Raw genomic sequence first — 13,832 nt, 5'->3', positions numbered from 1 at the left:
AGCCTCCGGACTTGAACCCCATCGAACACCTCTGAGAAATGAAACTTCGCCTGAAGCAGAAAACGACGAGAAAAGCCGACCAGAAATTTCATCAGCTGCAGCAAGAACGCAGAAAACGCGATGATACCTAAATGGTCATTAAAAATTTCCTAGAATCCATGCCTGATCGCTGTCAAGCTGTAATCGAAGCAAATGGCTTCTCTACAAAGTACTAAGCATGTCTTTTCCAAATTTGTAGGCATAGTATCCTACGTTGATTTATTTTGTGTAAGAGCACAGTCACGTATAAATTCAAAATAGTAAATGATTCAGAATTTTGAAGAATTCCAGTTAAAAAGCAGTGCGACTTAACATTTGTGAAAATATTAATCGTTGCCATGCAAGCACATTGTTTTTATTATTACCTCAGTTTTCATACATTTAGATAAACCATTGTTAACTCGATCTCCGATATCTCGAAATATCGGGGGGGGGGGGGGGAATTCCAGCTGTGGTTTCAACGCATGTTTCTCCCCTCTCATATCGAAAAGTTTTTGAGCCGGACTCTGGCTATCCCAAAATTTCCAGTTCTAAAGTGCCAGGAAAAAAATTTACCGACGATTACGATACTCTCTAATGCGAATTTTGAGCGCTACTGTTTAGGTGTTTTGAACTCGCGATATATTGTGACAAAGAATTTGATTATGAACGACAGGGCCCTCTCGGCGGCGGCGCTGAACCTGTGCTCGGACGGCTCGTTTAGCAGCACCGGCAAAAGAAGCGTTTCAACCGGTTACGTCGCTCATGGCTCAGAAAGAAAGCGTAAACGCGGGAACGCGTGCCTCGCGCGGCGCGCATTCTCAAGCGGCGGAGGTGGCAGCGCAGGCGAAGTAGCGCATGCGCAGTGGGTCCAAAGCCCATGCTAGTGCTTTGTTTCTATAGCGCTCGCCGCATACTTGTGGTTGCAGCCGTTGAGCGTGTCTGGTGCGGCATTCCCCTTTCCTCCTCAACCTTTCACCATATTTTCTTTCGCCGCTCTCCTCATGCTTCCGCTGCACCCTCTTCCTCTTTTCCTCCTCGCTCTCGCCATCTTTCATCTCCCGCTGCGCTCCGCGTTCGCTCTTTCATCCTTCGCTGCGCTCGTTCGCTCGGTTACGAGGGGCGCCGACGTTCAACGCAAGAACGGGCGCCAAGAACTGCACTCGGCGTCGCTTGCGCTCGCATTTTACCCGGCGGCAGCTCGCTAGCCGGGCAGCGTTCTTACAATTGCTAGTAGGTACAGCGGGACGTGGCGTTTCTCACGGTGCTCGATGCTTCTACGCAGGCGCGAGTAAGAGCGGGTGCGAGAGAGAAAATCTGGGGCCTTTGTTCCTTGAATATGTGAGTCTGCCTAGGCACTACGGAGGAGGGTTTCTAAGCGTGCGTTGTATGCGTTTGTCCCCTAGGCATGCCGGCATTGCGGAGTGCGGTCCAGTTCGTTTAAGCTCCGCCGCTGCCTGCCGGCGCGGTGAGGCAGTGGGCACGGACGCCCCATTTGGTGATCGCTGTGTCTGAAGGGGCAAGGTGTTGTATAAGTCGCGGGTCGCTTTTTTCGTCGCGACGATAGATTGCATTTTTTACAAGCACTGCTCCAGAGAGCACATGTAACCGATAGACGGAGGCCTCAGAAGAGCACCTGAGGTTATGATAAAGCAGGCGGCGCAGGTCTTCAGGGCACCCAAGGGCTAGTGGGGGATCAAAGCTGGAAGCTGGAAGGGCGGCCCGTGGGTTGGGGCCGCGGAAGCCGAAGCGTGCAAGGGGATGTTCGCTTGAAAAATTGGCTGTACGCGATAGCTGACAGCCGATCTTATACACCCCTGGCACGCGCAGGCCTCGGCGAGCCCCAACCCACGGACCAGTCCGGGTTCCAGCTTTGATGTCTCCGTTGCCGCTTTGGTGTCCTGGAGGCACCGCTAATAATGCGAAATAATCATCATCATCATCAGCCTGGTTACGCCCACTGCAGGGCAAAGGCCTCTCCCTGCTTCTCCAACAACCCCGGTCATGCTAAATAATGACATGTTTCAATTACTACAAAAGACGATTGAATAAATATAATTACATCCAGCCACCCACTTGCGGCGCTAAGTTCGGCGCTACAGCGTCCCGCGACTTCTGCCGGCACGCCCAGGGACAAACGCACACAATACGCGCTAAGAAACTCCTCCGTAGTGCCTAGGCAGAGTCGTATATTCAAGGACCAAAAGTCTCCACATTTCCTCTTTCGCACCCGCTCTTACTCGCGCATGCGCGCAGACGTCCGTCGTCTGCGCAAGTGCCACGCCCCCGCTGTACCTACTAGCAATTGTAAAAACGCAGCCAGGCCACTCTCCCAACTTACGCCATTCTTATAACAGCGGAGCTATTTAGGGGCTCGCAATGGCCGTTGAGCGTGGTTGTTGTCAGCGCCCGTGGCGCCGCCTACACTGCTCGAGCGTAGCAACGGCGCTACAGTGTACTAGAATTCTAGTACACTGTAACGACGCCAACATGCGCTCGTCGCCACTCCATAGACGCTTCTCGAGCAAAAATGGCGCTGATGCACGGCGCGATGGCCCACGTGATGCTATTATGCCAATAGCGACGCGGCATCGGCATCGGCTAGAGCGCGCGAGGAGGAAGCTGCATTCTTCAAAGCGTGCTGTTACTTTACGAAGTTTAAGGGGCTTTAAGCGAGATGAGATTCTTATAGGAGGGGATGAAAATGTGGGGTGAAGTGCAGCGAAGTAACTTTCTCTCCGTAGAGGACACCTCAACCAGGCGTTTTAAGCGAGCCACAGCGTGCGCCAGGCGGTGGGAGAGGAGGGGAGAGGAAAAGGGTATAAAAGATAGGGCAAGCCCATCCGACGGCCTTTCGCGCCATGGTTGCCAAATGGTAGGCAGGTACCAGTGCGCTCGCCGGTAAACTCCAGCCTGTACCCGCCCCGGAAACAATGGACGCCGAACGGCTAGAACGTCAGCGCTCGCTCGCCCGGGAACTCCAGCGCCGTCGAAGAGCGAATAATCCCTCGCTTCAAGGGAACATAAGCGAAACGCCAGTGGAGACAAGCGAACCTCGAGAATCAGAAGCGGAGGCTTAGCACAGAGCTGTGGTTCTCTTGTGTTTCCCTAAGAAACATGAACCGCAGATCCTTGCTCAACGCAACGATAGAGATGGTAAATGGCAAGATCGGAGCAATAAACATTAGCAAAAAATTGAGAGAATAATCACATGAAACCAATAATCACTCAATAACAAATTAGATAATCATAAAAAAAGAACAGATAATCACAAGAACAGATACACGAAAGAAAATCACAAGGAAAACAAGGAGAACCACAGCTCCGCTGTTTCCTCAGATTTCACCAAGCGTGGAACTGACTAATGTTTTATCACCGCTCGCGTGCACTTGCTCGGCTGCTCGCTGTCGCTTTGTTGTGGTATTTTAATGTGTGAACATTAAAATACAGACTCATATATATATATATATATATATATATATATATATATATATATATATATATATATATATATATATACATACATAGTGCAACTGACGCTGGCCTGCTTCTCGAGGCCACTCTCAGTTGCACTTCCCTCCTAGAAGAGGCAAGAAGTGTCGAGTGAGCTCCTGAATAACACTTTGCAATGTGGTGAATGCTGTTGAAATCATAGATCCGGGACCTCAAAGAGGTGCGACGTAATGCTAAGGCACGATTCCCCCCCCCCTCCCCCTCTCATTTAGGACGCTGTCATAACGCATCAATGTGGTCACAGCATATTTTTAGTGACCTTGGGTCCTATCCCAGCCTAGCCAGGGACCCGAACTCGTTCGAGCCCTGACTGCGGAGATCCTTTCTGCACTTTAAAAGACATGCTCTGGCGGTGTCCATCGTTACGGGACCACAATCATCTCACCACGGAAGAAGAGTGGCAGGAGGCGCTCAAGAGCTCCAACCTCGCCGCTCAGCCACAGGCCGTCCAGAGGGGCCACGGCGCGGCGTTCAGACACGGCCTGCCCGTCACGACGTGGGAGCGGCCAGCAGTGCCTCCTCCCTCGTAAGGGGGTTTCGGAGTCGCTCCTCAGCACCTGAATAAAGTTCATTGCCTGTCTACCTGCCTAGGTGACATGATCGGCAGTTTGGAGCAGCGAGATCAGCCCACGCTCAAAAGAGGACAACATGCTATCCCATAGAGTTTCAGCGACAACGCGGCTTTTAAGTACGCGTACTTCTCTGCTCGCGCGACGGTGAGACCTAAATTCCGCGTCACTAGTGGGCGTCTGCTAAAAGCGTGACAAGTGCGCTCTTCCAGTTCAGCTTCCGTTTTTGAAGTGAATTTGTACAAAGTAGCAGCGTCCGTTTTTTTTGATGTCTTGGAAGCGGCTATGTACGAATGACTGGCTTCAAATATTGCGTTCGGATCTACACTCTAAAAGTGTTTGCACCCTTTGGGGTGTATATTTGTCCCACAAAAATAATCATCTGCGTTGCTTGCGTTTCCTTTCTTGAAAATTCGGCGCTCGCTACTTTCCTGTCGAGAATGCTGCGTCACACTGATAACGCGCATGCCGTTCGTGACTGGGAAGTACCAGGCTCGCAGCGTTAAAGAAAGGAAACGCGGGCAAGACAGATGACGATTATTGTTGTGGGACAAATATGCACCCCAAAGGGTGCAACTGTTTTACACTCTTAAAACGGTTGCACCCTTTGGGGTGTATATTTGTCCCACAACAATAATCGTCATATGCCTAGCTTGCGTTTCCTTTCTTGAAAACTCGGCGTTTGCTACTTTCCTGTCGAGAATGCTGCGTCACACTGATAACGCGCGTGCCGTTCGTGACTGGTAAACTGAAGAGTGTACACTCTACATTTTTAGAAAAATTTACACCCTTTGGGGTTTATCTTGTCCCGCAACAATAATCATCTGTCTTGCTCGCGTTTCCTTTCTTTAACGCTGCGAGCCCGGTACTTCCCAGTCACGAACGGCATGCGCGTTATCAGTGTGACGCAGCATTCTCGACAGGAAAGTAGCGAGCGCCGAGTTTCAAGAAAGGAAACGCAAGCAAGGCAGATGACGATTATTGTTGTGGGACAAATATACGCCCCAAAGGGTGCAACCGTTTTAAGAGTGTACCGTCCTGTATCACACTCTAAGAACAGTTTACACCCTTTGGCTTGCCCCTTCTGCCACACAAAAATAATCGTCATCTGCCTTGATGCGTTTCCTTTCTTTATCGCTGCAAGCCCGGAACTTTCCAGTGACGAACGGCACGCGCGTTATCAGAAGAGGCACTCCAAAGGGTGTGAACTGTTCTATGCTGAAATTTATCAGGGTGTCTACCAAGTTGACATTTCCAAATTCCCTGAGTTTTCCAGGTTTTCCCTGAGCACCTTTGCGAAATTCCCTGAATGAGCCAGAACTTTGTTTTATGTCAAGACAGGCCGACACAACGTTGCCCGATGCTGTCTCTCTCAAGTAAGCATACTGAAACAAAAAAAAAGACTTAATCCAGTTTGAATAGTAAGGAGTAATATCTATTTTATTTAAAAAGAAAACAGAAGGAAGGTGTAAAATGCACAAAGAAAGAAATGGTAAAGCCCATTCCAAATCGAGTCGAACATTTTCAAATACGAATGAAAAGGAGATGCATACATAAGTAAATATTTTTTTATTATCAGCTATTTCCATCAACTGATAGCAAGCTCATCTGTATGAGGTCCTGAACTTTGTCACAACTAATTATTAAGGTTCTCTCTCAGCAGCTGGAAAGTCAACCTCAACTGTCCTGACATACTCTCAGCCCGTACACAATATCTCAGTGTTGGGTTTCACTGCTTAAACAATTTATTTTGGTTTGGATGAGGGTCACCTGTGTCTCAGCGTCAGCCAACAGTTAGTTTTTTTAGCTAAAGCTCTTTCAAAAAGGCGCCGGCAATTCCTTTCCCGTTAATTCCTCAGTGCGTCGGTCCTTTCTGTTCTAATCCTCCTTCTACCACGCTTTCACCACATGGATCATCTGAAGCATCCTCTTGGTCAGTTGTACAGTCAACATTTGATTTTTCGGATTTCCGAGGGGCCGCAAAAAAAACGGAAAAAAAAACGGGCAGTCTGAAAAAAATTAATGCATGTCTTTAACTGCCTTTAAGGGCTGAAATTACCACAGGCAAGTCTGAAAAAGCTCTGAAGGCCTGCCAGTAGGCTTATTAGGCATATCAGGGCTTGTACTGTGACAGGAGACGGGGTGAACGCATGTGTAATTAAGGAATACATACTATGTCCCGTGACAATTGCCCCCTTCCCACGCTTGTTATGCTTCACTGCCTAACACTAGTGTACTGAGGCAAAGCTAACTTTCGGAGACTGGCATTACGCAACGCGCTGTGCTCTGCGAGTTTCAAAGCCAATCGCGAGGATTACAAAGGCGGAGTCGGTGCCATTGGTGATAGCGGCGAATTCTTTCAATGAAAAACACGGCACCGCACGGCAAGAAGCTTAATAGCGAACATAGAAGCAGCTAGGCCTAACGTTGCCGCGGTGGTGGTTACGGCTGCCAGCGGATCTGCCTGCGAGAGTGCCGGTTCGAGGCGGTGAGATAATCAAAATAGCGGCGGTGGCGGCTTTGATTAATGCCATTTCAGACCTGCAGTCAGGGCAGTATACATTGACTATATGGAGTACGTGGTGGTGCCGCAAAACCGTGCAAATTAGCGGACATGTCCGAAAAATCGGGCGTCTAGAAAATCGGTCGTTAACTACTCTGGCAATACATCGTGCCGATGACACGGCGTCAATGACGATTCGTTGCGATTCCTCTGTTACTGGAGCCAGCATTAACACGACTTTCGTTCCCTTTCAATAAAGTTACAGCTAATTTTCCCTGATGGAAGCACAAATTCCCTGAGTTTTCCCTGAGTTTTTCCAGACTGTTCAATTTCCCTGAGAATTCCCGGTTTTCCCGGTTTTCCCGGTTGGTAGACACCCTGTTTATTTTCTGGAAGAAACAGTACTCCCCACACTTTCTGGATAGTGTCATGCATGGATTTCTGAAACTACAAACAGCATTAGAGTAAAAGCACTGCATGCAGCAACATTTTGTGGTATCACAAATTTATAGCATTTATTTCTGTGAATGAAAAATATGACATCGGCACTGTGCACAAAAGGATGATTTAATGTTCTGTACATGTTCATGGCCTCAGCGTCTTCCTTTCCGAAATCCTGCAAGAAAAAGTTTGCTCACTGTAAGAACCCAGTAAGTTATTAAAGTGAAATGCGCTTTTAAAGCGTATTAAATACGCAACAAATGAAGACAAATTTGATATGTAAAAAATGCACTCATGTTTACTAAACCAGGAATGGAGCAGCTGGAGCAGGTTCTCGAAACAGAAAATTTTGAATTTGCAGCAGAATATATCAGGAAAAGAGGGTAATTTTTGGTGCAACGAAATTTCAATTATGGAGAAGCTTAATGTGCCCCTAAACAGTCCCAGCCTGAAACTTTAATTATAAAATAGGAATTACAAATGGTAACATAAGGATTATACAACCACTGCAATTTCTTTTAAGATTTTAGTAGTAGGCGAGACAGAAGCAAGGAAATGTAAAGCAGTGGCGCAAGGTGGTGAGCTACTTTTCCTGTGCAGAGGCTATACTGGCTCCATATCGGAGCCAAGCGCACGCCTCCTCCTCTTTCTTCACAGTCCCCGCCCCTGTGATCCCAACCTCTGTTTATTACTTCGTCTGCCTCATTTCCTTCCTGTGCAGTGCGGCACATTTCCAGAGGTTATGCACCCTGCATTTCATAGGAATCCCAGTGTTCTTCCCGCTGTTGCTACTTGTGTGCAGTGGCATGAGACACGGAAGTGCCACTGCATGTGACATCGTCTCACTCACCACCAGAGTGGCTCGCTCCTTCAAGGAAAATAGCATGCAGGATTTTGTGTTAGTTTTCAGCTGCTATCACGGCGTACATTGGTGTAACACTTTGCAAACGCAATCATCATCAGATGATCTACGCACAGCAATTGTTCACATGAAATGCCCAAGCCTCGCGACTGGCTCTAAATGAAATTAAGAATATCAGTACTGTAGAACAATTTTTACAGTGTACTCCATGATTAACCTCTTGCAGAGTTTAAAAAAGAAGCCTGACAGTGAATACAAAATTTATTTCAATACAGTATGCTTTAGCTTCAATGAATGCACATGGCCTCACAAACCAGGCTGATACAAATATGCTCAGATTTACTAGTGCACAAGAAAGGAATATGAAACCTAGGGAGTGACACCAATTCAAGAACAAGCTGTCTTCCCCATCCTAGAGCTTACGAGATACTTGTAGCATCAATCAAGCTCAGTGCTGCATTGAGACAAGACAAAGCTAGTAGTATTCAACTAAAGTGGTAACATTCTCACAATGCCAGAGTTCCAAGTGGTTTCGAGCCAAGCTTAGACAAATACTACTGGTGAGCATAAGATAGTCCTTGTATCGTTAAACACACTAAGCTTTTGTATATGCACTTGAAACGCATGCAAGAGTAGGTGCACTGTAAATCTGCAATACTGTAAGCAAAACCAACACACAAATTAAACAGTTGAAATTAAATAAGTTCGAGCTCCCATATAAAAATAATAATTAAAAGAACCTAGCCATTTTATGGCACCAGGTGTTAAGAGTCAACACAGGTACCGTATTTACCCGCATAATGATCGTACTTTTTTGTCACAAAAATTGACGCAAATTCAGGGGTGCGATTATCACGCGGCTTAACTTTTCCGCGCTAAAGAAATATTTTTTTCATCCCGCATTTTCTGCGGGATGACAACAGGTCAGCAAACAGGCGGCTGCCACTGTAACAGTGCGGGACACCAAAATAAAAATGGCGGCCGGCGGAGCAAGCCAAATGCTCCGAACGCAATTTTTTCTTCTCGTGAGTACATTATGTGCATTGAAACAGTTTCATCCGTATCAGTAATGAATAATATCAGCAAGTTTGCAGAAATAACGTAGCCATGCCCACTTTGAGGGGACAGAAACAGAGATGGGCGCACTTAGCTGCCAGTGACAGAAACATATGGCAGGCATGCTGCGAAAACTGTGGCATTTGTCATCACTACTATCCTAATACAGCACGTTTCCGCTAAGGGTGGGCTAATATCTTGGCTGTGTTACAAATGTCGGCTTATGAATAAGGTACACTTCTAATGAATCGGTGTAAACGTGGCTAATATCGCTGCTGCTTGCGATTTGTTGCATGCCCATGAATATAGATGAGAGGAATCGAAAGGCGCTTTTTTGGTTGTTGTTGTTCACCACAACCATTATAAAGCCTACAAATAATAAAGCCAAGGCAAGTTTGGCTGTTGCTTTTTTTTTTCATGGAAGTGCGGAAAGTGATGAAAGGAATGAAATGGGGCATATGCTTAAGACTCGGTTTGGTGCGTGCAGACTGCTTGGTATGTGTTAGAGAGTTGTTCGCGTAGCATTTGACAGATAGTAAGCGCGATCATAATTAGCTAGACTTTGCACACGACATATCGCTGCGGCAAGTTTGGGGTGCAATCATTACGTGGGAAAGAAAGAAAAAAATCAAATTTTGACAATATTTAGGGGTGCAATCATTACGCGAGTGCGATCATTATGCAAGTAAATACGGTAGTTTGGTCAACTCGTCCCACCAGCAGGCCTCACAGAATACTGTGTGCCCTCGGCTGTATGCAGGTTGGTGTCTTACGGGATATATATGAATGCATGCTATTAATAAGTCCTCGACAAAACATGACCATAGGTTCAAGGGCTTGTTATCACAGTGCAGCATAGTGTCATGCATTTTTGCACGTAAATGCAGCCAAATAGAGGCAAGGTGAACCCCAGCATATCTCGACATCCTGAAGACGAAACTAACGAAATCCTTTAATTTGCAGTTAGGTTAGCTTAATAATAATAATATATGGGGTTTTACATGCCAAAACCACTTTCTGATTATGAGGCACGCCGTAGTGGGGATCTCCGGAAATTTTGACCACCTGTGGTTCTTTAACGTGCACCTAAATCAAGTACACGGGTGTTTTCGCATTTCGCCCCCATCGAAATGCGGCCGCCGTGGCCGGGATTCGATCCCGCGACCTCGTGCTCAGCAGCCTAACACCATAGCCACTGAGCAACCGCGGCAGGTAGTTAGGTTAGCTTGCACACATTTTTGCATTAACATTAGCAAAAAGAAAACAATCTCTGCGCAAACAAAAAGACATGGGACAAGCACTCACAAATGCTTGTCATATTTGTCAGCTAGCATTCACCACATTTCTTTATATGTGGTGATTGTTTGTATTGCACCTAAGTTAACAATAAAATAAAATTAAGGTTAGTCCCGTAACTGTCATTCTCTAATAAAACTAATGCATGGAGGAAATGAGAGACAATTTTGTGTTGTTTAGTGCAACTCAGTACAGTAATTATAAATGTAGGCCTTGGGTGCAATTGCTACAGCTGTCGCACTGCTGCAAAGAGGTTCTGCAGTTTTGTTTCACATACCTTTCTTGCCCCATTTTTTCTTATATACCTACAAGAGAAAGGGATGAAAGCAATTCTATTAGTGCCACCACAGATAAGAGGATCTATGAGTTGAGGGAGAGTAGGAAGAATAAACACTGCACCCTTTTTCTCTCTCTCTATATTAGATCATTTTTCAGAAGTTCTTCAGAAATACAGCAAAGATCAACTTAACAAAATGTGACCTTCAAAACTTTTCGATTTAACAAAGTACTTTTGATTCTCCAGCACGTTAATAGTCAAAAACCATGAAGCAACAGATAGAACTCAAGTTTTTACTCAACAACTCACTTAAAGATTTAGGGCGAAATACAGGTAATAAATGAGGAAAATGTGAGTACAGTAGAATCTCGTTGATATTATCCCGTTTAGCACGATTTCTTGGTGCCAACATTCATGATCTAGAACAGAAAAAATAACCCAGTACAGCTACACTTCTTTACTGATTGATATGTGCCTGGAAAACAACATCTTTTGGCACCAACCTTCAGTACATCGGCAAAGTGCGATTGTATAATACGTTTTCTGGATGCCGATTTCCGTGTAAACAAGAAAAGATGCGAGGCGTGTGCTATCGAGAACAGTAGCCGCAAGCCACAGCTATAAGTTTGAGGGGCTACAGCAGCTTCCCCTGAGTATTTGCCTACCCATGTCATGTGAAAATACTGGTGCACACTCAGTTTCCTAATCCAGTACCAGTAAATCTTCTCTCGGGTTGTCGTATGCAGCATTCACAGCTATCGCTTCCAACCTTATCGCAATAAGCATCGTCATTTATGTTTGACCGTGCATGTGGTGCAGTGCCGTTGACAAATGCAGCACCTTTCCCTGTCATGGTCCTCCGAGTAGTACCGGTCCGAGTGTGCACCGTTTACAGCTGGTGGCATCAATGCGTGCCCAGTGTCGGATGTCAGTGATCTGCTTATTTATGGAGACACCTGGCTAGAGAACGCCTAGTACATGCAGCATAGTTGAAATTTTGAAGTGAGGCACACCACAGGCCATTCGATTTGGGTCACACACGCGCACTTCCAGCTCCCAGCGCTTCTCATCCTGCCGGTGTTGCGACTGCAAGTGCCCGCAGTCATAATGAGTACTCTGTTCATGTGTCTTCATGCGCATTACACCAATGCACCACACCACCCTGGTTAGTAAGTGGATGTTTACTGTAATTTAAACTGTCCATAAAACTACGAGTCATACTTCATTTAATAGTCAAATACTTTGCCATCTTTACCAATGCTTTGCCTCTCAGGTGAAACTAACATTTTGAATGACTGCAGCTCGTATGTTATCCTGGATAGTATGTTTTTCATCTTTTTTTTCACAAAACATACGAACGAGGTTCTACTGTATACACTGGGCTTCAGTTGAGGTGATGGACACGATTAATATGGTTTGCTGGTTCCCATGAAGGAACACAGCCTGATCAACAGGCCCGCAGCCTACAATAAGTGTGACCCAAGTATGTGGCAAGCAAAAATACCATCTCTTTTGTTTTTGCTCTTGAATAAAATAAAGTTATTCGCATATATATTTTAAGTGTTTTCCATTTAGCAAAGTAGCATTCACGTCTCAACAACTTCATTAAGTTGATGTTTAACTGTATATTAATTTTTTAAAGGTGTCCCACTCATTCCAGGGTGTTACCGTATTTACTCGCATAATGATCGCACTCGCGTAATGATCGCACCCCTAAATTTTGTCGTCAAAATTCCATTTTTTTTCATTTCCCGTGTAATGATCGCACCTCGAACTTGCCGCAGCGATATGTCGTGTGCTAAGTCTAGCTAATATAGATCGCGCTTACCATCTGTCGAATGCTACGCGAACGACTCTTCAAGACAAGCCAAGCGGCCTGCACGCACCAAACATTAAGTAGATGCCTCATTTCATTACTTTCATCACTTTCAGCCCTTCCATGACAAAAAGAGGTACAACCAAACTTGCCTTTATTATGGGTTGGCTTTATAATGGTTGATGTCAACAAAAACAATAAAGGCGCATTTCGATTCTTTTTATCTGCACTCGTGAGCACGCAACAAATCGCGCGCGGCAATGATAGTAGCCACATTTACTCTGATACGTTAAAAGTGTACCCTATTCATACGCCGACGCTTGTAACACAGCTAAGATATTCGCCCACCCTTAGCGGAAACGTGTCGTATTAGGATAGTAGTGAAGACAGATGCCGCAGTTTCCGCAGCACGTCAGCCATGCATTTTTATGTCACCGGCAGCTAAGCGCGCCCACCTGTTTCTGTCCCCTCAAAGTGGACATGGCTACGTTATTGCCGCAAACTTGCCGATATTAACAATATTATTCATCACTGATACAGAAGAAACTGTTGCAATGCACGTAATGTACTCACGAGAAGCAAAAAAAAATCGCGTTCGGCGCGTTCGGCTTTCTCCGCCGGCCGCCATTTTTGTTTTGGTGTCCCGCACCCGCAATACCGCAGCAAACGCGGGACGAAAAAAAAAAATTTTTTTTTTTCGCGGGAAATTTAACCCCGCGTAATGATCGCACCCCTGAATTTGCGTCAATTTTTCTGACAAAAAAAGTGCGATCATTATGCGAGTAAATACGGTACTCAGGTTTATATAAAAAAGAAAGGCATTTCAGGGCCCTTTAAAGATATAATCAATTCACATTCCAAATTCTCAATATCTACACACCGCTATTAGAATGTAATTAATTGTAATGTTTTTAAGGCACTAGCCATGCTTTTGTTATCCAAATGAAGGGAAACTAAAAAAATTACCTTCTTGGTCTTTTTCTTTGGTGGTTGCAGGTCCTGTAAGTGAATAATACCACTTCAAACTGTTTGAACTCATAACAACACACTATAGAAATGGTGGCTCGTGAATACCATCACATTTTGGACAAATAAAGAAGTGTAATATAGTATTACCTAATTATAATTAAGTATTAACTATAGAATGAGCAAACTGCTGCGTTGTTTTTTTGTTTTAAATATGATCTTGTTTTCGTATTTTTTATGCTCCTAACCCCATCCCCCTGTGCAGAGTAGCCAACAGGTTAACTTCTCTGCTTTTCACCTCGTTTTTCTTCTTTCATTCCTTCAATGTTACCATATCGGCTTCTCAAGTGAACTTTGCCACAATACTTCTCGCACATTTTTAAAATCTAACACTGAAGGCCAACTTTTTATTCTGATTACACAAAACATTGCAGTAAACGACTGCCAAGTTAATTCTGGTAGGCAGCTAACACTTAATTTGTTTGGAAGTCAAGGAAAAATAAGGTTAACACCTA

The 13,832-nt window shown here is 45.3% G+C and overlaps 2 protein-coding genes across 9 annotated transcripts in view; one reads left to right on the top strand and one right to left on the bottom strand.

Annotated features, from left to right (window-relative positions):
* Nucleotides 1–13,832, top strand: part of LOC139050864 (uncharacterized) — a 189,825-nt gene that overhangs the window by 128,815 nt on the left and 47,178 nt on the right. The gene's annotated exons all lie outside the window — the stretch shown is intronic.
* The window catches only part of LOC139050848 (neuroguidin), a 60,327-nt gene continuing 53,586 nt past the window's right edge, over nt 7,092–13,832 (bottom strand). Inside the window, exons 11-13 of the mRNA XM_070527644.1 lie at nt 13,318–13,350; nt 10,536–10,563; nt 7,092–7,219 (exon numbers count right to left, since the gene is read on the bottom strand). Coding sequence (XP_070383745.1) covers nt 7,197–7,219; nt 10,536–10,563; nt 13,318–13,350 — 84 coding nt within the window. The 3' untranslated portion in view covers nt 7,092–7,196. The remainder of the gene's footprint in view (nt 7,220–10,535; nt 10,564–13,317; nt 13,351–13,832) is intronic.

Source organism: Dermacentor albipictus, chromosome 1 (genome assembly GCF_038994185.2).
Source record: "Dermacentor albipictus isolate Rhodes 1998 colony chromosome 1, USDA_Dalb.pri_finalv2, whole genome shotgun sequence".
NCBI classification, from domain to species: domain Eukaryota; kingdom Metazoa; phylum Arthropoda; class Arachnida; order Ixodida; family Ixodidae; genus Dermacentor; species Dermacentor albipictus.
Note: the sequence above shows the minus strand (reverse complement) of the source record. Positions and strands in the feature narration are given on the sequence as shown.